Source organism: Magnolia sinica, chromosome 15, assembly GCF_029962835.1.
Source record: "Magnolia sinica isolate HGM2019 chromosome 15, MsV1, whole genome shotgun sequence".
Taxonomy (NCBI): Eukaryota; Viridiplantae; Streptophyta; class Magnoliopsida; order Magnoliales; family Magnoliaceae; genus Magnolia; species Magnolia sinica.
The window spans coordinates 2,683,364-2,706,799 of NC_080587.1; the positions used below are offsets into that span (position 1 = coordinate 2,683,364).

The following is a 23,436-nucleotide window of genomic DNA, read 5'->3' on the forward strand; positions in this document are numbered from 1 at the left end:
AATGACCGTGAAGTGAAGGGGCGTGACCGTGAAATACGCCGAAATGACTGTGAATTAACACGAAATAGGCGGGAATGACCGTGGTATGCATGGAAATGACCGTGAAGTGAGGCGATTGGACCGTGAAATGCGCGAAAATGACCGTGAAGTGAAGGGGCGTGACCGTGAAATACGTCGAAATGACCGTGAATCAACACGGAATAGGCAGGAATGACCGTGGTATGCATGGAAATGACCATGAAGTGAGGTGATTGGATCGTGAAATGCGCGAAAATGACCGTGACGTGAAGGGGCGTACCTGTGAAATGCGTCAAAATGACTGTGAATCAACACGGAATCGACGAGAATGACCATGGCATGCATGAAACTGACCGTGAAGTGAAGGGGCATGACCGTGAAATGCGCTGAAATGACCATGAATCAATATGGAATAGGCGGGAATGACTGTGATATGCATGGAAATGACCATGAAGTGAGGCGATTGGACTGTGAAATGCGTTAAAATGACCATGAAGTGAAGGGGCATGACCATGAAATGCGCCGAAATGACTGTGAATCAACACGAAATAGGCGGGAATGACCGTGGTATGCATGGAAATGACCGTGAAGTGAAGCGATTGGACCGCGAAATGTGCAGAAATAACCGTGAAGTGAAGGGGCATGACCGTGAAATGCACCGAAATGGCCGTGAGTCAACACGGAATAGGCGGGAATGACCGTGATATGCATGAAAATGACCATGAAGTGAGGTGATTGTATCGTGAAATGCGTGGAAATGACCGTGAAGTGAAGGGGAATGGCGGTGAAATGCGCCGAAAGGACGGTGAATCAACATGGAATAGGCGGGAATGACCATGATATGCATAGAAATGACCGTGAAGTGAAGCGATTGGACCATGAAATGCGTGGAAATGACCGTGAAGTGAAGGGGCATGACCAATTAGATAAGATTGAAGACTTTTCTTTTTGTTTATTTGAAAATTTCTTAAAATTTAATGTATGTTGTTATTATTTATTTTTGAATGTCAATGTAACTAAAGATTCAAGGATTGATTAGTAAATATTATTTAATGACAATGATTAGTATCATTTTAGTTGCTCCGATTGCCTTGAATATGCGATCAATCGCAGCTCCCGCGATTCCACCGCAAGTCGCTGTCCCAATCGGTGATCAATTGTGGATTCCGCGATTCCACCCCCCGATTTATGGCTACGGATTATAACCGTAGCTATAACCGTATCCGTATCCTTTATTTCTTTCTCTTTTTCTCTTTCTCTCTTTTATTTTATTTTTTTACATGGAGAATTTTATTCTACCTACATTTTTCTTTAACAGATATTTTTATAAATATGTATATATAAGCATATAAAAAAATTTATCTCTTTTTTTCATTTCTTTCTTTATTCATATAACAAGAATATCTTCTAAACCAAAATTAGTTATTTGACGTACCATATATGATTTTAGGGCCAAAAGTTGGGCGGGCTCAACCCGACCAACCTGTGGCCGACCTGACATTAGGTTGGGCTTGGGCAGGATGTATCGAGTTTGGTCTTAGGGTTGGGCCATACAAACACCAACCTGATAAAACTTGGGTTGAGCTCGAATTGAGGTCTTGGGTTGCTTGACCTAACACGAACCTGATTAATATATAAGTTCCTTATAAATTAATTATAATTGAGTGCAGATCATTTGTGTTGAAGGCAAAAGAAATTCCAATGCATCCCCTTAAGCTAACAAGATATGCTGGATTTCCCTCTTCCAAATAAATTGCTTGATACAAAATACGACTTGTAATGGAGTAGTCCTATATTTTAACTTGTTTGTTTAGAAAAAAAATGCATGGAAATGATGGTGAAGTGAAGGGAATTAACCGTGAAATGAAACAGAATCACTGGAATTGACCGTGAAATGCATGCAAATGACCGTGAAGTGAAGGGAAATGACCGTGAAGTGCGTGGAAATGACAGTGAATCAACACGGAATCGTCGGGATTGACCATGAAATACATGGAAATGACTGTGAATCAACATGGAATCGCCAGGATTGACCGTGAAATGCATGGAAATGACCGTGAAGTGGAGTGAATTGACCATGAAATGCGTGGAAATGACCGTGAAGTGAAGGGAATTGACCATGAAATGCATGGAAATGACCGTGAATCAACACGAAATCGCCGGGAATGACCGTGAAGTGCATGGAAATGACCGTAAAGTGAAGCGAATTAACCGAAAATTGAGCAGGACAAACTGAAAAATGAGCGGGCCAAACTGAAAAATGAGCAAGACAAACTGAAAAATGAGCAAGACAAACTAAAAATTGAGCGGGACAAACTGAAAATTGAGCGGGACAAACTGAAAATTAAGCGGGACAAATTAAAAATTGAGCGAGCCAAACTGAAAATTGAGCGGGCCAAGCTGGAAAATGAGCGGGACAAACTGGAAATTGAGCGGGACAAACTGGAAATTGAGCTGGCCAAACTGAAAATTGAGCGGGCCAAACTGGAAAATGAGCTGGCCAAACTGGAAATTGAGCGGGACAAACTGAAAAGGAGGGGTATTTTTGTCCTGAAATTCAGTCTCCGCACGTGTAGGTATAAGTTGCAAAACAAAGTTTGTATTGTTTCATAAAAACAGCTGGATAAAAGGTGGGGTCCACAATCCTAAATTTCTCAAGAAAATACCCCTCCTTTTCACATACTCTTTTCACTGCATTGCTTTCACTACCCTTAACGAAAAAACAGGTGCTTCCAGCCCTACACTCTCTTGGAACGAAGAACTAAAGTACGAAGGATTTTCTTCTCATTTTCCTGGAAATCTCTGTGAAGCATCTAGATATCCATCTAGATATCATTAATCTACATTTGCCATTTTTCATCTTGGCTATGGTTACGTGAAATCCCACGAACTGGTATGTTAAGGAATGGTATGTTGTACAAGCTTTAAAACCTGAATGGTATTCTGTACAAATATTAAGGAATGGTATGTTGTACAAACCTGAATGGTATGTTGTACAAGCTTTGCAACCCAAAATGTATGTTGTACAAGCTTTAAATTCCAAACATTTCTGTGGGTGGTCAACGAATAGAAGGGCAGCAATTAAGGAATCTTAAGCTGTTTCGTGGTCCCTAAAGGCAACCATCAGTAGTTTGGAAAACTGAACAATGGCCCCCACATGTAGAACTCCTTAAAACCTGAATGGTATGTTGTATGAGCTTTAACAAACACTTCAAAAATTAGAACATGGCATAACAGAACATGTCAAACAGCCAAATATACCCAACACCACACATTCTTCAAAAATCAAAACATGGACATGAACACAAATAAGCCAAAGATGCAAACACATGCACACACATTCTTCAAAAATTAAAACGTGGGAATCAACACAAACAAGCTAAATATTATGAGAACATATACATTTTTCAAAAGTAAAAAAAAATGGAAATCAACACAAACAAGCCAAAGATACAAAAATAAAATAAAAATGACATTCTTAAAACATCAAAACATGGGAATCAACCCAAACAAGCCAAAGATCACATTAGTAACATTTCCACAAATCAAAATTGAGAAAGAAAAAAAATCATATTCTTCACAACTCAATTATAATCTATAGAAACCAAACAAAGCCCACAACAGTTACAGTAATGCAAGATATTAAGAACACGACATTCAAACTCCAAAAAATGTTATGCATTTCAAGATAACCAAAAAAAATAAATTCCAATCCTTTACAAGGAAAAAAAAAACCCCAAAAATAGAATTCAATCCCATATAGCTAAATCACTATATCATATTAATATTTGTCATATTATCTCATATTAAGTCAGCCCCATACCTGGCTAAAGATCCACAAGAGAGAGAAGCATACTAGATTAGCTCAACCAATAGCTATTAAAAACACAATTGAATCTCTAAAAATATAAAAATAAGAAAAGATCCAAAAAGCACCACAATCAACTGAAACCAAAACTTTTGTAGAAACCATAATCTTAGAAAAATCATAGACAATAAAGAAGAAGATTGATTGGATAACAAAGATTGATCAATCAGTATGATTTTATATTTATGCTCCATTGACAATAGGGCCCACAATAAATCAGCATTTCTGTATGATATAATCAACTGCATCTCTCCAAAAGTACCAGCTATCAGGGAATTTTGAAAGGTGAAATCCTCCCAACTATGGTTTCAACGGTAGAAATCATTACGCCCACTATTTCCCATGGTATGATCCACTTGATCTTTTGATATGCTTCAATTTAGGGCTAAACCGCTTAAATTAGATGGAAAAACGGATGGACGGCATGGACATACTACGGGCCAAACTAGAAATTGAGCAGGCCAAACTGGGAATTGAGCGGGACAAGCTGAAAATTGAGCGGGCCAAACTGGAAATTGAGTGGGACAAACTAGAATTGAGCGGGCCAAACTGCAACTTGAGCGGGCCAAACTGAAAATTGAGCTGGAAAAACTGGAAATTGAGCGGGCCAAGTTGAACATTGAGCGTAACAAACTGGACATTGAGCGAGTGAAACTAGAAATTGAGCGGGACAAACTGGAAATTGAGTGGGACAAATTGGACATTGAGCGGGACAAATTGGAAATTGAGCGAGGTAAACTGGAAATTGAGCAGGCTAAATTGGAAATTGAGCGAGACAAACTGAAAATACAGTGGGACAGTATACAGTTTATTTCATCATCCACTAAAGTTACAAAGTATGCTATACATCCACCCACGCACCAAAATTTTCATGTCTGTGCATTTCAGTCCGAGTTCTTTCTCTAATCATGATAGCCTTGACAGGGTTGATCCGAGCGATGAGTTGATTGCTAAAGGGCCGATTAAAACTATATTGGGTTATCTTGCTGGCTGGCATAATGATTTCAGTACCAGCAAGATAACCCAACATAGTTTTAATCGACCCTTTTGTAGTCAATCAACCCTCCCAAGGCCAGCGTGATTAGAGAAGGAACTCGGACTGAAATGCACAGACATGAAAATTTTCTGCACTCCAAGATTAGTGTAAACCTCGTACAATGTATATTCAACGATGTATATAATGAAATTAATACATTGTATAATACAACATCTTTCCAAAATTAAATTGAGGCAAACATTAAATTGAGCGATCCTAGCATGATATTTATCGAAGCAAACTTTAAATTGACTTTATTTACCATGAAATTAAGCTAGGAAAACATTAAATTGAGCGATCCTAGCATGAAATTTATCACGGCAAACATTAAATTGACCTTATCTATCATGAAATTAAGCTGGGCAAACATTAAAATAAGCGATCCTAGCATGAAATTGAGCAGGGTAAATATGGAATTCAGCGAGCCTAACATGAGATCAAGTGAGCCCTAACATGGAATTGAGTGAGCTTCAAATTGAATTGAGCAAGTTTGACATAGATTCAATCGATCAACGCATAAAATTAACCGAGCCTAACACATGAAATTAACTAAGCCTAACACATGGAATTGACCAAACTTCGCATGCAATTCCATTGTACAAGTGTAGTGTTTTTTTTCAAGATCTGTATCTCCGACTGCCGTAGTACTGGTCAAATGCAGGTTGAAGAGAGGTGCTTTGGAGTGAGGGAATATTTTGAACCTTTTCAAGGAGATGCAACAAGTTCGTGGGATTTCACGTAACCCTAGCCAAGATGAAAAATGGCAAATGTAGAATTACGATATCTAGATGAATATCTAGATGCTTCACAAAGATTTCAGTTAAGAAAATAAGAAGAAAACCCCTTGTACTTCGTTCCAAGATATTGTAGGGCTAGAAGCACCTGTTTTTTTTCGTCAAGGAGAGTGAAAGCAACGCTGAAACGAATGCGGTGAAAAGAGTATGGAAAAAGGAGGGGTATTTTGGTCCTGAAATTCTTAATCCGCACGTGCAGGTCTAAGTTGCAAAACAAAGTTTGTCTTCTTTCATGAAACAGAGCCGGATAAAAGGTGAGGTCTACAGTCTTAAATTTCTCCTAATTCTTGCAAGGTAAAATGAGGTGGGCTTGGTCTGGTAAATGGGCCATAAATGGGTCCTACAGTCGTAAATTTCTCCCTAAAGTACTGTAACTATTTTATCCACGCAGTTAATCCCTTTTATTAGATAAATTTAAATTTTGACCTAAAGAACGAGGCAGGTCCACAGCTCCAGTGGATCACACCAAAGGAAGCTGCACTGATAATGACACCCACCGTTGAAACTTTTAAGAGGGCCACTGTGATGTTTTTTCTCCATCCAACCTATTAATAAGGTCATGTTGATGTGGATGAAGCGAAAACACAAATATAAGCTTGATCCGAAACTTCTCCGGCTCCTAAAAACTTTTTAATGGTGGAATTTCAATCTCCACTTTGTGGTCCACTTAAGACTTATAACTGCATAATATTTTCCAACATACCTTAAAATGATAGGAGAAAAACGATTAACGGAGTGAATAAAAAACTTACATCACTGTGGGCCCCACAGAGCCCTGCCCGTCCGGGCGGGGGTAGGACGCAATCCGCGTCCACATTCCACTACTCCGTATCCTCACTTTCCAGCATTTAATGTTCATTGTTAACTGCTTTTCTTTTCCGGAAACGGATTGGCTACTGCCCCTGCCACCTGCCCCGTGGCTAGTGGTCGGTGCTCTGTGGGCCCTACCATTATGTATGTGTTTCATCCATTCCGTTAATTCGTTTTTAAATATCATTTTATGGCTTGATACAAAAAATAAGAGGTAAATAAATCTCAGGTAGTCCACACCACATGAAAAAAAATATTGATTGGATATCCACCATTAAAATCCTCCTAAGGCCCACTGTACTGTTTATTTTATATTGAATCTGTTGATTAGGTCATACAGGCGCAGATGAAGGGAAAAAACAAAAATCAGCTTGATCCAAAGCTTTTATGGCCCCCCAAAATGTTTTTAATAGTCGACGCTTATTCAACACTATTTCCTGTAATGTGGTCCACTTGAGATTGGGATATATCTGATTTTTGGTCTCATACTGTAAAATGATATGTAAAAATAGATGGACAGCATGGATGAAACTCATACATAATGGTGGGGCCCACGGAGCACCGACCATCAGCCATTGGCTGGTGTCAGGGGGAGTAGCCAATCCCGTTCCCTTCTTCTCCACCGTCGACTCAAAGGCCACTGTTTCAATGAACAGGATCATCCTATCTATACCTATCTTAAATTATTTCCATCCCTAACGGGTCCCATTAGATGGGCTCTCCTGATTAAAAGACAACCCTGCCACGTGTAACACAGCAAATGTGGTACTATCATATTTGGATCTTCTGGCCCTACCGTTTCATCGCCCATGGCCCGCTGGACTCGGTCATAAGCAGGGACAGGGCAGTGCCACACGTGTCAGCACACGTGTGGGCTATGCAAACCGAAGAAATCTGGTGAGTAAACTCATTAAGTGGGCCTTACATGTGTCCAAAAATTGCCAGCTGTCCACATTCAACACACCACATGGACCGCTGATTGGTAGGTCAGGCGACAACCAAAAGGCAAAATGCGGCCCAGTAATTGGCCATGTGTGGTCAGAAAAACTCAGGAAATTTGAGCCACTCAGCTTATCAGGTGAGCCAAACACATGCCGGGAATGCACGGGTCCAAATATCGCTGCTGCCCACGTCCAAATATACTCGAGCTTTGTGAGGCCATCCGTGATGTGTTATGCAGAATCCAAACCGTGGATCTTGTTTGCCTCATCATTTTCAGTATGGATACGAATAATCAATGCGACCCAATATTCACGCTGACAACACACAGAGAAACGTGCAATCATCCCAAAACCTTGGTGTGGTCCACCTGAGTTTTATAATGGTCTGATTTTTGTTATGTCCCTTCATGCTACTGGGATTCACGTGATTACTGGGTTGGATGGCATATACAAAACATGATGGATCACACATTATACCTAAAAGTTTGTATTGCTCCTTTTAGGTATGGGCCACCAGGATTTTGTTTGGGGAAATTTACAACTGTACGACCCATTTATGGCCCATTTACGAGACGGAGCCCACCTCATTACACCTTACAAGAATATGCCCCAGCTGTACGGACGACTTGCCAAAGGTTGAAAATGCCCTTGCTTTTTCCTTCAAGCGGATCGGTGGTGCTTAGAGCTGGGCATCGGTCCTGGACGGATCGGATTAGGTTCAACTCGACCTGATCCAAAAATCTACAAGCTTGACCCGAATCCGATCCGATCTGTGCCCGGATCTGGGTCACATGATTCGGACAGATCCAATGCATGGTTTTCGTGACTCGAGCAAGTGTCCGATTCGGTTAGGAAAATCGAGTCGGACCAGGTTGGGTAGAATTCCGATATATAAATTTAATTAAGTTGTTTCATGTGGTGTGGTCTACTTTAACCTTTAATATACCTACTTTTTATACTCAATGGCTAAAATAATATGTAAAAATTGATGAACGACTTAGATAAAACATACACATCAAAGTGGGCCCCACATGGGTATGAAAGAACTTCCAATCTAACGTATACAACGTTTTTATTGTACTTTAAGCGTGCAGTGCACGAAAATTAAACTACTTGCCTTTCACACAAACAGAGCTGTACAGGGTGATTTTTTAATCCAAGTGAGCAAGGTCTGTAGATCTAATCATAGGGTATGTGTTATATCAAAACCGTTCATCCATTTCCCAAGCTCGTCTTAAGGCTTGAAACGAAAAATAAGACGGATCTAAACTATCGAGTGGACCACACGAATGGTTTAACAGTGAAAATCAGTCTCTGCAGCTATTTGTGGTGTAGGCCACATGATCTTTGGATATTATTTATTTTTTGCATAATACTCTATAATTATCTCTAAAAGTATATGAACGGTGTAGATATGATAAATACATCACTGTGGGGCCATAACTTTGATCTCCTTTGAACCGTCCGCACAGCACGGAGCTTGAGGAGCGCCTGTAGCTCGAGGAGGCCAGACATATTACAGTTGTACGCTGTACTGGAAACGGACTGGCTACTCTCCTGGCCACCAGACGTCCGTGATCTGTGGGCCCCATTATGATGTATGTGTTTCATCCATGCCCTCCATCTATTTTTATAGATCATTTTAAGTCATTAGAAAAAAAAATGAGGTATATTGAAATCTCAAGTGGACCACATTATAGAAAACAGTGTTGAATGAATTTTGACCATTAAAAGCATTATGTAGGCCATAAAAGTTTTTGATCAAGCTGATATTTATTTTTTTCCTTCATCGGGGTCCTCATGACTTGATCAACATATTTTATGCAATTTATATGTTTCATCCACATCGTCCATCCATTTTTAGGAAAATTAGGGTAAAAAATAAAAAATATATTTTATATTACCCGCTCGCCTATCGGTTTGGGTTTGTTCGGTGCGGTTCGGGTCCCGTCAGTTCGGGTATCTGGGTCGAGTCGGTCCGGACAAAGGTCTATCCGGACCCGACCTGAAAAAAAGTCGGATTTGGAAACCACAACCCGATCAGGCCCAATCATGGCCGTCGCTGGAACAGGCCGGATCGGGTCGGATCCGTCGGATCGGGTCACAAATGCACACCTCTAGTGGTGCTCGAAGATGAACATTGACGCTCCTCAAACTCCGAGTTGTACGAACGATTCAAAAGATATCAAAGTTACATGGGCCCCACAGTTACGTATTTATTATATTCACAACGTTCATCCATATTTCAAGATCATTTTGGAGCATTATTAAAAAAAAAAAAAAAATCATATCCAAAGATCAACTGGACCACAACACAAAGAGTAGCGGGAAAATTGATTTTCACCATTAAAAATTTTTTAGGGCCTACCATAACATTTATTTTTCATCTAATCTATTCATAAGATCACAAAGGCCAAGATGAAGAGGAAAAATAAGTTTCATAATGATCCAAAACTTCTGTGACCCCCTAAAAGGTTTTCAATGGTAGACGTTCAATCCTCCACAGCCTTTAACAGTGTGGTCCACTTGATAGCTAGATCTGTCTTATTTTTCGTCTCAACACTTACTACGAGTTCGTCAAAAAGATAGATGGTTTGGATATAACACATACCTCATAATAGGACCCACAAAAAGCGGTGGGGATTACAACAACAAAAAATAAAAAAATAAATAATAAATAATAAATAAATAAATAAACCAGGAATTTATGGCCGCGGGGCTTTCTATGGCTACGGATAATAACCGTAGCCATAGCCCTCGCCCCTGCCATTTTGATATGTCCTTTTATATGTATCGAAGGTCTTTCGATATGTACTTCGATATATCGAAGGTCTTTCGATTAATCGAAAAAAGTCCAGATCTGTCCAGCGAGTTTGCCTCAAAAATCCTGCAATTTTCGATACATATCGAAGTGTATTCGATATGTATCAAAAGTATTTTACCATTAACTACGGATTATAACCGTAGTTTGTGCTAGTCTATGAAATTTTTTTTATTTTTTATTTTATTTTTTTCTTATTTTTTTTACATGGAGAACTTCATTCTACCTACAATTTTCTCTAATACATATTTATATAAATATGTATATATAAGTATATAAAAAAAATTTCTCTCTTTTTTTTCATTTCTTTCTTTATTCATTTAACAAGAATATCTTCTAAACTAAAATTAGTTACTTGACATACCCCATACGATTTTGGGGTAGGAGAAGCTACTTTAGCCAACCAACCTGGTTATTTTTCAAGATTCCATCAGGTCGATGGTCGAAAATCCATTTCATTCACTTCACGGTCAATTTCAATCAGTTCACGGTCAATTTCACTTATTTCATTTACTCGCGATCAATTCCATGCATTTCACGGTCAATCCCGGTGATTCCGTTTTGATTCACGGTCATTTCCATGCATTTCATGGTCAATTCCCTTCACTTCACGGTCATTTCCATGCATTTCACGGTCAATTCACTTCACTTCATGGTCATTTTCATGCATTTCACGGTCAATCACGGCGATTCCGTTTGATTCATAGTCATTTCCATGCATTTCACGGTCAATTCACTTTACTTTACGGTCATTTCCATGCATTTCACGGTCAATCCCGACGATTCTATTTTGATTCACAGTCATTTCCATGCATTTCACGTTCAATTCCCTTCACTTCACGGTCATTTCAATGCATTTCACGGTCAATTTGCTTCACTTCACGGTCATTTCCATGCATTTCACGGTCATTCTCGCCTATTTCGTGTTGATTCACAGTTATTTCGATGCATTTCACGGTGAAGTGTAGCGATTGGACCGTGAAAATGCGCGGAAATGACCATGAAGTGAAGGGGCATGACCGTGAAATGCACCGAAATGACCGTGAATCAATACGGAATAGGCGGGAATGACCGCAAAATGCATGGAAATGACTATGAAGTGAAGCGAATTGATCATGAAATGTATGGAAATGACCGTGAAGTGAAGGGAATTAACCGTGAAATGCGTCGAAATGACCATGAATCAACACGAAATAGGTGAGAATGACTGTGATTTCCATGCATATCACGGTCAATCCTGCCTATTCCGTGTTGATTCACGGTCATTTCGACGCATTTCACAGTCATGCCCCTTCACTTCACGGTCATTCCGTGCATTTCACGGTCCAATCGCCTCACTTCATGGTCATTTCCATGCATTTCACGATCATTCCCGCCTATTCCGTGTTGATTCACGGTCATATCGACGCATTTCATGGTGAAGTGTAGCGATTGGACCGTGAAATGCGTGGAAATGACCGTGAAGTGAAGGGGCATGACCGTGAAATGCACCGAAATGACCATGAATCAATACGGAATAGGCGGGAATGACTGTGATATGTATGGAAATAACCGTGAAGTGAGGCGATTGGACTATGAAATGCGCGAAAATGACCGTGAAGTGAAGGGGCATGACAGTGAAATGCGTGGGCATGACCGTGAATCAACACGGAATAGGCGGGAATGACCGTGAATCAACACAGAATTTATTTTCTGTTTTAATTGCTTTTTTTTTCGTGGATTCGAGAAGTCTATGTGAAGAGTTCAGAGAAGCTCCGTGGATTCAAAGTAGTTATCCTTGAGGAAGACGGTGATCGACCTCATCACGTTCATCCCTGCATCAGCTATGGCCTGTCTACATGGTGACCCATCAGATGGACATTCATGATGACCACATGTTTTCCATGTAAACCATGCGAACGGAGCTACATAGAACTGACTACAACAAGAGCTGCACACTAGAATTCATCTGGAAGACCAGCAATTTCTTAAATGGCATCAGCAGTCATATGGAGTGAGCACTTTCCGCTTAAAGAGGTAGTCCAAAATTGAAATTAATGACATGCAACCTCGTCAGCCAAAGAAGTTTCAGTTTTAACTAAAAAAACAACATTGATAACTTCCACAACAAGGATGATTCTATCATGAAATGTATTGAAAAAAGCAACGAATAAATTACAGATACAGGAGAGAACCCAATTCTCATTAGCAAGTATGTTTTACTGCACGTTTGGATGCATTAGCCACTAAGGCAGCAACGTAGATAAGCATATTTCTACCTCTTCTACATATCAGGGAATCTAAACATAGCACAAACAGAGTACATGGTAACCTGGGCTAAAATATACTTGTTAGATTGCTGAAATTACTACCAAAACAGAAACAACAATTGAAGACAAACGAAAAAAATAAATCAATATATAGGTTTTAAAAAAACACCAACTTATTAAGAACAAAACAAAAACAACCATCAACAAATAAACTAACTAATTTTAATACTATGAAATATTTTTTGCAGTTATTGATATGCTACGAAACTTAGACATGGCCATAAATGTTAGTGTTAAAAACAGACAAGGTATTGAATTCGACAATGGCCAAAATAACAAAGTCTTTATTCATACCATTAGTAAGTAATACAGATTGGACTCACCAATATAAACACATCAATCCATATAAAGTTAATTTTTTAACTTACAAACTTGAGCAGGAAACATGCTTCCCATATAAAAAATAAAAGGCCCCATTAAACTAGTAAAACACTGATTTATTTATTTATTTTTACATGGCAGTCCTACATTTAAAAGTGAATGGTTGCATCTGGAGCTATTGCGCTGGTCTATGAGACTCCAAATGCTGCCATTATCAAAGCAAAGAAAACCTGCAGTTGAAAGCCATCACACAACCACAAATGAAAATCGGAGCACAAGAAGAATGAGAAGAATGCAGAGATTCTCTACTTACCCTGAAAACTCTGGAAAATGTTGTCTTCCCATCTTGTACAAGATGAGCACCGGCATAGAAAATGAGGGTGTTGGTGCAGAAGACCACGAAGAAATAGAAGCCGAAGCCTATGCCACTTACAATTCCTTGTCGGACTCCATGCTTCATTGGGACCTCGCATTTCTCTTGGTAAAGATCCATTACCTTCTATTCTCCACAAAAAGATGCAATTGTCCGAATACCACCAACTGCATCATTTTCCACTTGACTGGTTTCCTCATACATCTACTGTAACCAACCTCACAATCTCTTAATACTTATATGCATAATGAGAAAAATTGAATGGCAGTGCCACTTCAAATGAGCTAGACTAAGCAGTTTCACACAAGGACTACTTTCAAAATGTCTGTCAGTAAACATTGGTATGTAACTGATAAAAAATTACAATAGAACTGTTGCCAATTAATAGTCTCGGCAAGTAAATGTTATGCAGCAGATAGCATACTAATTAATCTTTTGGTTTTTCTTTTACACACTATGATGGTCAATTCTATTTCTGACTGAAATTTCTAATGATGTGAAGCCTTTGTGCAACATTCTCCATGAGATTTAGTCATCAACATACAACGCATTGAGCAAGCATTCTTATAAAAATTCAATGTTCAAGGTCAACACGAACCATTTGGTGCTGATCCCTCTACTGCCTAAATTTACCTCTAAAATTTGGAAGAGCCCCGCAAGCTGTTCTTCGGTTGACCTAAATACACAAAGAAATGCATATTTAATGTCAGCACGTTTCAGTTATAAGTTCTAAATCAAACATACCCAAATTACAAAAAGAAAAAAAAAAAAAAAAAAAACATCAACAAAAATAAAATTAGACAAAGGTAGAATGCAACAATACATGTGGTAAGGTACAGTTAAAATATGTTTTTAACTGTATATGTGGTACATGTGTACAGTGATCAGGACAATTGCTTTGTGGTCATCAGGTGGACTGCCAATACCCAAAAGGCAAGGCAATCCAACTAGGTAGCCATCCTATCAGTGGGCTGAAAAGTTACAGTTAACTCAAAATACAAACATCCATCCACATTCAACAGGCGAAACTTGCCATAAATGGGTGATTAGAGCAGTCCAATCTCTGTCATTTTGGCTCATTGCTCACCAATGTAGTGACAACCAGCAAACAGTCCCAATCACCCTATATACTTGCCATGTGCAGGATATGCTTCATATAACTTCTATGAAACAGGTACCATGATAGCATTTCCTAACAGAAGAAAAATTCTTTCTGAACGATAATCATATGTAAGCAATTGTGCCAAGAAAAACATATTTTAAATCAAGTTCAAAGGTTGCATTGGGATGCTCATGAACTGCAATAATCTAACTCAAGATGGAAGAAATGACCAACACATGAGTGGCGCCATTTTTAGTTCATAATTTCATAATGACAGCTAGTTGTGAGTCCATGCTTTTGAAGCTGAACAAGGAACTATTATAATCTCAATTTGGGCCTAGACATATATCAATAATGGAATGGAACTATCCTCACTTTGGTCCAAATCTACTTTGGACCACATTTAGGAGTTCTAAAATAGCAGCTGGGCAGAACTGATTGCTGCAAAAATACCACATAAAACTGACTGGCAGCTTGATTTGAGTGGAATCTATATCTCATGCCAGCTTGACAGAAAACACAATGAAGGCAGAACTCAAGCTAAGTCAACATCTTACTAAAAAATTCAACTCATGCCTAGTACACATTAGGATTTTCGAATTTATGTTTCAAGACTATTTCATGTTTGTATTGGAAAGAAAGAGTGCTACTGTATTTAAATGGTTTTAGAATTCACCTTGATTTTGGCTCTCAAAGCATCCATCTTCCGAAAAATAAGGGGGTTATGCTTCTAATCTAAAAAAGGTATTTTTATAAGTTAGGCCTGAAAGATTTTTTTATTTTATTTTTTTTTATTTTTTATTTTTAAAAGACAATGGAAGAAGAACAATATAAAATTACAGGTTGGGGTAGCTTTTGATACCATGATTTAAGTTGTTGTTACTTGTTGCTAATAGGGTTTCTTCAGTATGATCTAAAGCAAAACCCCAATGAATCAGATCAACCATTCACCCAAAAAGGAAAATGCAACCCACACTGGTTATTGGATAAGACAAAATTTACATGATTCATCATAAGGTCGGCCAGACAATAAAAAGGCAAGGTTCATCACTCAAAATATTGTAAGTCATGTATATGTGTTGTAAGGTTGAAAAACCTAACAATGAAAACAACAAAGACAAAGGAAATTAGAAAAGGATATTCACAGTTCAAATAAAAATAAATTAGTAATCTAAACTAATGAATAATTAGCTAATGAAACATAAAATCATGCATGATCATTTCAAGAACTAGCAGATTATCTGAACATTACCTATTCTCTTAAAAAATCAGAACTCCAACAAAAGAACAAAAGAGTAAAAAGGACAACAAAGCTTGCGCTCTTTTGTCACATGGGTCATCGTAGCTATAAAAGAAAATGAAGTGAGAGTAAGTCCTTACAAGAAATTCTTCAACAACAAGAGAATTGAGGCAAGCTTGAGGCCTAAGAATCTTTGGTTTGACAAAGGAAATTGCATAACAAAAAGAACTAAGAATGATGAAACGAAGTTTGTAGAGAATTTTCACGCTTCAATTAAACTGTTCCATAAGCAACATTTTTTATGACATTGCTAAGATTCTTTGTCCATATAGTTTTTGAAGTGGCATGTGTCTAGGACTGTCCAAGTGTCTCAAAATGTCAGCTTGGCAAACCTCAGAAAGTAAGTGTCCAAGTAATAGGTCTGGCAAATGCCTAGAATATGAACTGACATCATATCCAGAAAGGGGTTGTTTGTTTGAAATATATATAACTGCAAATTTCTAATTCCTGCATGGCAATGACATATAACTATTCTCTCCAATTTACACATTCAAGATACTTTGATCATGGATGTCTTAGATGAGATCAAATCAACATGCAAGCTCACCTCCATAACAGAGTGGCAACTTACAGCAAAATCAAAGACTGCATCAAGTCCTCCAAGTTCTTGTAATCTTTCCTTAAAATTTCCCTCAACCCTTCTCATAATACCAGATGTATCTGAAAATTACAGGGCAATGGTTATTAGCAAAGGCAAAGAAACATGATCTACTACAAAACAGTGAATCTTTTGTGTCTTACAACCACATATGCCAGGCTACGCTATCAGGACCTCTCCTCACCATACCCCCAATTGCCTTCTTTCCACCCTTCTTCTCCCAGCTTTATCTGTTAAATTTAAGCTTGAATGAGCACATAATTATGAACACCAGGAATTGGGTATCATGATCTTAAATGACATGACAAACCTTATCAACTATTGCCTCGCTGGATTCTGAACCATTTGAAACCATATGATGAAATCCATTCATTGAGCTCCATAACTCCTTCACCTCAAGCTGTATCTTTAATAAATGCCATGAGTATGAAGAATACTGAATACATGTTTGTTCACCGCTCACAATTTCTTTTGATGGATCACAAATAAGAGCTTGTAATTTAATATTGAATACTCACACTTTGTGATCAGGCCTGAGAAATTTGTGTTCCCGTGTGCTTAACAAATGACCAGAAATCCTTCAATGCCTTCCTCTGCTCAACATGTCGCTGCAATGATGAGCCACCATTTCTGCCATGCTTGATATTCAAAGAATTCTAAAAGCATATCTCCTTTTTCTTCTGTAATTGAAAAAAAAAAAATTAAACTATTGCCAAACTTAGTAACCAAACCAGGTGATTAAACAGCTACATGAAAAGGATACCTATCAACAATAAAATAGAATAGAAATATGCAATCTACTTCAAGTTTGCCGCACAAAAAAAAAAAAAAAAAAAAAAACAAAAACAAAAACAAGAAAAACAAAAAAAAAAACAAAACAGAATAAGCAACCTCAATTAGCAATATGTGCACGAAGCATACCAATAAGATGAGTTTTTCTTTTTTAACAATTAGCTTCTAGGCGGAAATTACAAATCTAATTTAACATTATCCTCCCTCCTGATTTGAGACCTTGTAAGGACTGATCAGTTTCTAAATATAGTACATGATTTACATAGAGAATTACAGCCACTTGATTATTTTTTCCTTAAGTTTCTATAAGAAATTCTACCAATTAAAGAAATTACAATAGTAAATGCATATGTTAGCAGAAAGCAATGTTCATTTCTATTTTATTGTAAAGTGACACACAATGGTTGAAAATCTCAAGAATAGGTGGTATCAAGCAGTAGAACCTGGCAACGTCTCCCAGAGATGGCATTTTCATAAGTATGTGCCTTATATCCACACAGTCCATCCATTTCGACAGATCATTTTAGGATATGAACCCAAAAATGCAACAGGTCCAAATCTCATGTGGACTATACTATATGGAATAGTTGTGATTGATCATTAAAAGCTTCTCGAGGGCCAGAAAAGTTTTGAACCAAGCTGATATTTATGTGGTCTTTCATTCAGGTATTTGTGACCTCATCAACAGGTTGGATGGAAAATAAACATTTCAATGGCCCTCAAGAAGTTTCTAATGATGGGTGTTCAATTACCACTATTTTTTTGTGGTATGGTCTAACAAAGCCTGACAAGAAATTAATTTTTATCTACAACTACCAAACTACTCATTAAAAATTACGTATTCAGAAATGTGATTTCATTCATACCTTCCAATCAAATAAAATTAATTATAAATAGATTTATCCTTTAACAACTTTTATAACTTAAACTTTATCTAAAATAATACTGATCTATATGAGATTTATTGACGTAGGGAAGCATGTGATGAGGTTGATCACCGTCTTCCTTAATGATAATTACTCTGAATCCACGGAGCTCTTATAGACTCCTCACAGAGACTCCTCAAATCCACGCGGGATGAAAACAGAAATAATTTCTAATAATTCAAAATAAATTGATTTATGATATAAAAAATAAAATTACAATCCTTTAAATAGTAAACTCAAACCTAGGAAGAAGTTTTAAACTCAAAACTCCTTAAAAACATAACTTACTATAAATAGTAAACTTACTATTTATAAACAGTCATGATTCCTATTGGACTTCCATGGTTTTCGGCCAACGGAGCTCTTCTAGACTCCCAGAGAGATTCCTCAAATCCACGAGGGATGAAAATAGAAATAATTTCTAATAATTCAAAATAAATTGATTTATGATATAAAAAACAAAATTACAATCCTTTAAATAGTAAACTCAAACCTAGGAAGAAGTTTTAAACTCAAAACTCCTTAAAAACATAACTTACTATAAATAGTAAACTTACTATTTACAAATGGTCATGATTCCTATTGGACTTCCATGGTTTTCGGCCAATGTCCAATTTGGCCTAACCATGTTATTCTCCTAAATTTTCTGAGACTTCTTCCTAGGATTCATATCACTATTAAATGGGTTGTAAACTCATTTTTACCATCAATCAATTTATTTCAAATTTTTAGAAAAATATTTCTATTTTCTTATTTTCCTCGTGGATTCGAGGTATCTTTGTGAGGAGTCCAGAGAAGCTCCATGGATTGGGACTAGTTATCCCCCTGAGGAAGATAATGATCGACCTCAACACGTCCTTCCCTACTTCAAAGCATTATATTTATTTTGAAACTACTATAAACACAATAAATAGGAGAGGCAAAATTTTTTAATAAAAGTAGTTTTTCGGTCCACTAATCTTGATATTGCTATGGTATTTACCTGATGTGCAGGTAAGATGCTAGCATGTGTGGCCACATTTTGTGGTGTAGATAAAGAGGCTTTGTATGAGCTTCACTAATTATACATTGACAAACATACACATATGAAAGTGTTTTTCATGCCCACATAATGGGAAGTTTCACATTTTTGTGTGCCCCACACACAACTAATGGTGGGCACCCACATCCGAATCCTTCCCTATGGTGTGGCATACCCAAGTCTTGGGCCAGCCTAATTTTTGAGTTCCAAGGTGAGCAAGAGGCGGTGTGGATCTCATTCACATTATCTGATGAGAGAGAGAGAGAGAGAGAGAGAGAGAGTACCTGGTTGGCCGTGATATTCTTTGAACCTGGTCTGCCTGATGGATCTTCTCATCTTCAGTGCCTCATTTGATTCTTTCGTTACCAATCGTGATGTTTGGGATGTGTGATATGTTGCCCCAATCCTCCCCTCTGCATCTCTTCTCCAGCATTGGACTGGCCTTGATTTCGAGATGGGTAAGGCCTTGCAACCCTTGAGGCAATGACCAAAACTCAGGGCAGCAGGAGATCACCAGACTCCTAAGTGACTTGAGCTGTCCCAAATCATCAGGAAGAGACCTCAATTCAAAGCAAAAGCTGATAGTAAGAGTCTTTAGTGACTCCAATTGTTTCCATCCGTAGGGGAGACACGTCATGTTATAGATTTGGAGGGACGTTAGACTTTTCGGGAGGTGTGTCGGCAGTGCCTTCAATTTCGGGCATTTTCCGATTGTTAATGAGCGTAGAGACGGCATTATATCTCCATCTTCTAATCTCAACTCCCAATCCTCCAATTCATACATGAAATTGAACTGGATCTCTTCCAGCTTCGGGAATGCCACCATGTTTATGCCCCCACCACTGCTATTCCCGTAAAACTCACTTCCCACCCGTTTTACAAGACCTGCCGCTATTTCAAGGTATTTAAGCGAAGGTAGTCTCCCTAGCCCAGGCATCTGTATACACATATCGCAATATAATAATTTCAAGCTGACTAAATTTGAGAAAGATGAATCTCCTATCCAGGTTGGGAACTTGTAACCAATGTATCCCCAAATTTGCGAGTGCTCTAGGTTAGCAAGTGGCGGCCGGAGGGCTTCAACTACATTTTCCATCCTCTCCACGTCACCATTTCCTGACATTTCAAGAGTCAACACACGAATATGTAACTTGTTCTCCAGTTGTGCTTCCTTAGCCTCATTCACGCTCGCCACTCTCTCCAAGTGTTCTATTTCTAGCTTTCCTTGGAGAGAGTCAAGTCGCTTCAGCTCTCCAATCTTACATCCTCCATCGCCTCCCACGATAAACCTACTCAACGTTCGAAGGGAACTTATTCTCCCCAACCCTTCCGGTAAGTACTTCAGTGCCCGTGTGCCTTCAATTTCCAGATGTCTTAAGCGGACCATTGCACTCATCCCACTTGGCAGTCTTTCGAGGCAGTCACACCAATTCAACTTCAAGGTCTGCAAATTGCGGAGACTACTCACTGATTCCGGCAACTCAACTATCTCTGAATAAGACAAGTCAAGATATCGTAAATTCTTCAGCAACCCAAGTGAGTTTGGCAACTCTTTAATTCTGGAGCCAGAAGCAGCGAAATCCAATGCCCTAAGGGACCTAGTGCATTGGAATAAATTATTAGCGATGGTATCAATTACCGAAGGTCCGATTTGGAGTAATGTTCGCAATTTTTTTGCATGACATAGAGGGGCAGGAATGTGTGAGGTTTCCCAGGTGGGAATAAATGACGAATGACGGACTGTAACAGGTGTCCGTCTTCCCATTCTCAAAGATGCAACACTCATTCTTTCTAATGAATTGGATGAGATCGTGAAGCAGATCGTGCATTTTACAGGTAGTTACTCCTTCCTTATCTACATACGCATCTTGAAGCAAAGACCGCCTCAGTAGATCATCAAATTACTCTCCCCCAATTGCTTCCATCTCTCTTCTTCCCTGCGGCTTGATGAAACCCTGAGCTAACCACAACTGAACCAATCTATCCTTCTCCATCTTATGATCTTTCGGAAATATTGAACAATATGCAAAACTCGGCTTCAAATGGAGAGGCAGATTATAATAGCTCAGCAACAAAGCTGGTAAGATACCATTCGCGATGTCTGGTATTTCCCATGTTCGGCTTTCCAAGATATTCTGCCAATCTTGTGTGGACGTCTTCGAACGCATCGCACTTCCCATTACCTTTGCTGAAAGAGGCACTCCTTTACACTTCTTGACTATCTCTCTTCCGATCTTTTCCAGGCAGTCTTCCACTTTCCTCCCAGAGAAAGCTCTGCTACTGAACAGTGTCCAGCAATCATCATCGGATAAAGCTTTCAATTCATGCATGCAAGCGGACGGCATGCATGTATTTGCAACCTTCTTGCTGCGGGTGGTGACCAAAATTTTACTTCCAGGAGCACCGCTTTGGAAGGAAAGCCATAGTTCATCCCACTTGTCACTATTATCGTTCCACACATCATCAAGGACAAGCAAGAACCGTTTTCCTTGTAATGTCTCGAGAAGCTTATTTTGCAATGGGTTTAGCTCAGTAAGCGGAGTATTTTCCCGTTCTGCATCTTGTATAATTGCTTTGGTAAGCCTGACGACATCAAAATTATCAGAAACACAAACCCATAGAACCTTATGGAAATGGCTCTTCACCCTTTCACATCATTGCAGATCAATTGAGCAAGAGTCGTCTTCCCCAAACCGCCAATGCCTACGATCGAAATGACATGAATCCGTTCCTCCTCACAACTGCTCCCGCTTACCAACTTGCTTATTAAGATATTTATGTCTTCTTCCCTCCCAAACATCTTCGATTTGTCTACGAGCAAACTTGTCTGATTTAACCTCTCCTTTTTTTCTCCACCGGAACTGTTCTCCCTAAAACCGTACTTATTCTTTTCATCTGCAATCTGATCTAACCTCTCCTTTATTTCTTTTATCTGATGAGCTAAATCACGCTGTGATTCGACTTTACTGAGAAATGTCGGCAGGAAATCAAGCGCACTACCTCTGATGCCACCATCATCAGTTTGGTCGCCATTTGTCCTTGATTCATGGGCCAACCTTATCAACTCTTCTAAACCACAGCAGGAAAAGAGTGAAAATAAGCACGCCCACAACTGGTTTCCAAAACGTGGATGGTTGCCGACGTCAGTCCCTGGTTCGGTTTCTTCTGCTGATAGAATCAACTCGTCTAGCACGTCGTCCATATCGTAGGCCACATCTTTGAGCTTCTCTAACCAATCTCGCACGCTTTTGTCAGTAATTTGCTTTCTCTCTGCATCATTAAGAACTGCTTGAATGGATTTGAACGTTGAAGATAGCTTTGTAAGTTCTACTTTGGCACCAACAATTAATCTCACCTCTTTTTCAAGTTTCTTCATAGCCATTGAAACAAGTGGCTTTCCAAGTTTCTCCATAACGATTGAAACGAGCGCATTTTCCATTGTTCCAGGAGAGAGAGAGAGAGAGAGAGAGAGAGATCAGACTATAGGAAATTGAGAGTGGGAGAGTGATCAGATCTCAGGAATTTAGAGGGAGAGTGCGACGATCGAAGAAATGGTGAGAGGTAGAGATGAGAAAGAGAGAGAGAGAGAGAGAGAGAGAGAGAGAGAGAGACTATAGGAAATTGAGAGTGAGAGAGTGATCAGATCTCAGGAATTTAGAGGGAGAGTGCGGTGATCGAAGAAATGGTGAGAGGTAGAGATGAGAAAGAGAGAGAGAGAGAGAGAGAGAGAGAGAGAAGTCTGATTGCAGGAAATTGAGAGGGACAGCGATGATAGAAGAATGAGGAGAGAGAGATGAGGAAGATGAGATGACAGAGAGATGAGATGCCAGGAAATTCAGAGAGATAGAGATGAGGAAGATGAGATGAGAGATGAGATGGCAGGAAATTGAGAGAGAGAGAGAGAGAGAGAGAGAGAGAGAGAGAGCGATGATCGTCGAAGACACGAGGAGAGAGATGAGAGACGGAGAGTTCTCTAAGTCAAAGATTCTTTGAATGGTTAAGAGAGGCTAGATGCATCAATCTACACCGTCCAACAAAGCCCTGTGGGACCCGCATAAATGTCCGTGTAAAATCCACTCTGTCCATCAGTTTCTCCACGTCATGTTACAATTATAGCACAAAAATCCACCAAATCCAAGATTCAAGTGAGCCGCAGCATAAGAAACAGTAGTGGTTGTGCTGCCATGGTTGGAACCTTAGTGGGGCCCACATAAGATTTTGAACAGTCTCTGATCTTTGTGCTGTCCCTTCTTTCTAGTGGGAGGCACCTTTTGAACGGGTTGGATTGTACATAAACATCATAGTGAGCCCATGAAAATTCAAAGGTGGACGTTGCTATCCCCACTGTTTCCTATGAACGTGGCCCACTTGGGTCCTGGATATACCTCATTTCTGGGCTCTCAGAA

The 23,436-nt window shown here is 39.0% G+C and overlaps 2 protein-coding genes across 9 annotated transcripts in view; both read right to left on the reverse strand.

Moving 5' to 3' along the window:
• Positions 1-22,711, reverse strand: part of LOC131228031 (putative disease resistance protein RGA3) — a 103,044-nt gene extending 80,333 nt beyond the window's left edge. For 2 of the 8 annotated variants that reach the window (XM_058223856.1, XM_058223858.1), the window contains exon 1: positions 20,136-22,615. In XM_058223856.1, the coding sequence (XP_058079839.1) occupies positions 20,136-20,816 (681 nt within the window). In that variant the 5' untranslated portion in view covers positions 20,817-22,615. Of the gene's footprint in view, positions 1-12,861; positions 13,149-13,231; positions 13,510-16,240; positions 16,354-16,434; positions 16,522-16,601; positions 16,972-18,855; positions 18,872-19,314; positions 22,616-22,642 lie in introns of those variants that run through there. The other 6 variants (XM_058223861.1, XM_058223860.1, XM_058223859.1 and 3 more) reach the window with 6 other exon arrangements.
• LOC131228077 (putative disease resistance protein RGA3) lies at positions 20,932-22,469 on the reverse strand. Its single transcript, XM_058223908.1, has 2 exons — positions 21,676-22,469; positions 20,932-21,613 (listed from the first exon to the last, which is right to left on the reverse strand). Exons 1-2 carry the CDS (start codon positions 22,467-22,469, stop codon positions 20,932-20,934), a joined length of 1,476 nt encoding a protein of 491 aa, XP_058079891.1.
• Positions 22,712-23,436: the final 725 nt, after the last annotated feature.

Coding starts and splice junctions, on each gene's coding strand:
- LOC131228077 (XM_058223908.1), bottom strand. CDS start 22,469: ATGGAAAATGCGCTCGTTTCAATCGTTATGGAGAAACTTGGAAAGCCA. Junction 21,614..21,675: donor ATCTGCAATGATGTGAAAGG/GTGAAGAGCCAT, acceptor TGATGTCGTCAG/GCTTACCAAAGCAATTATAC.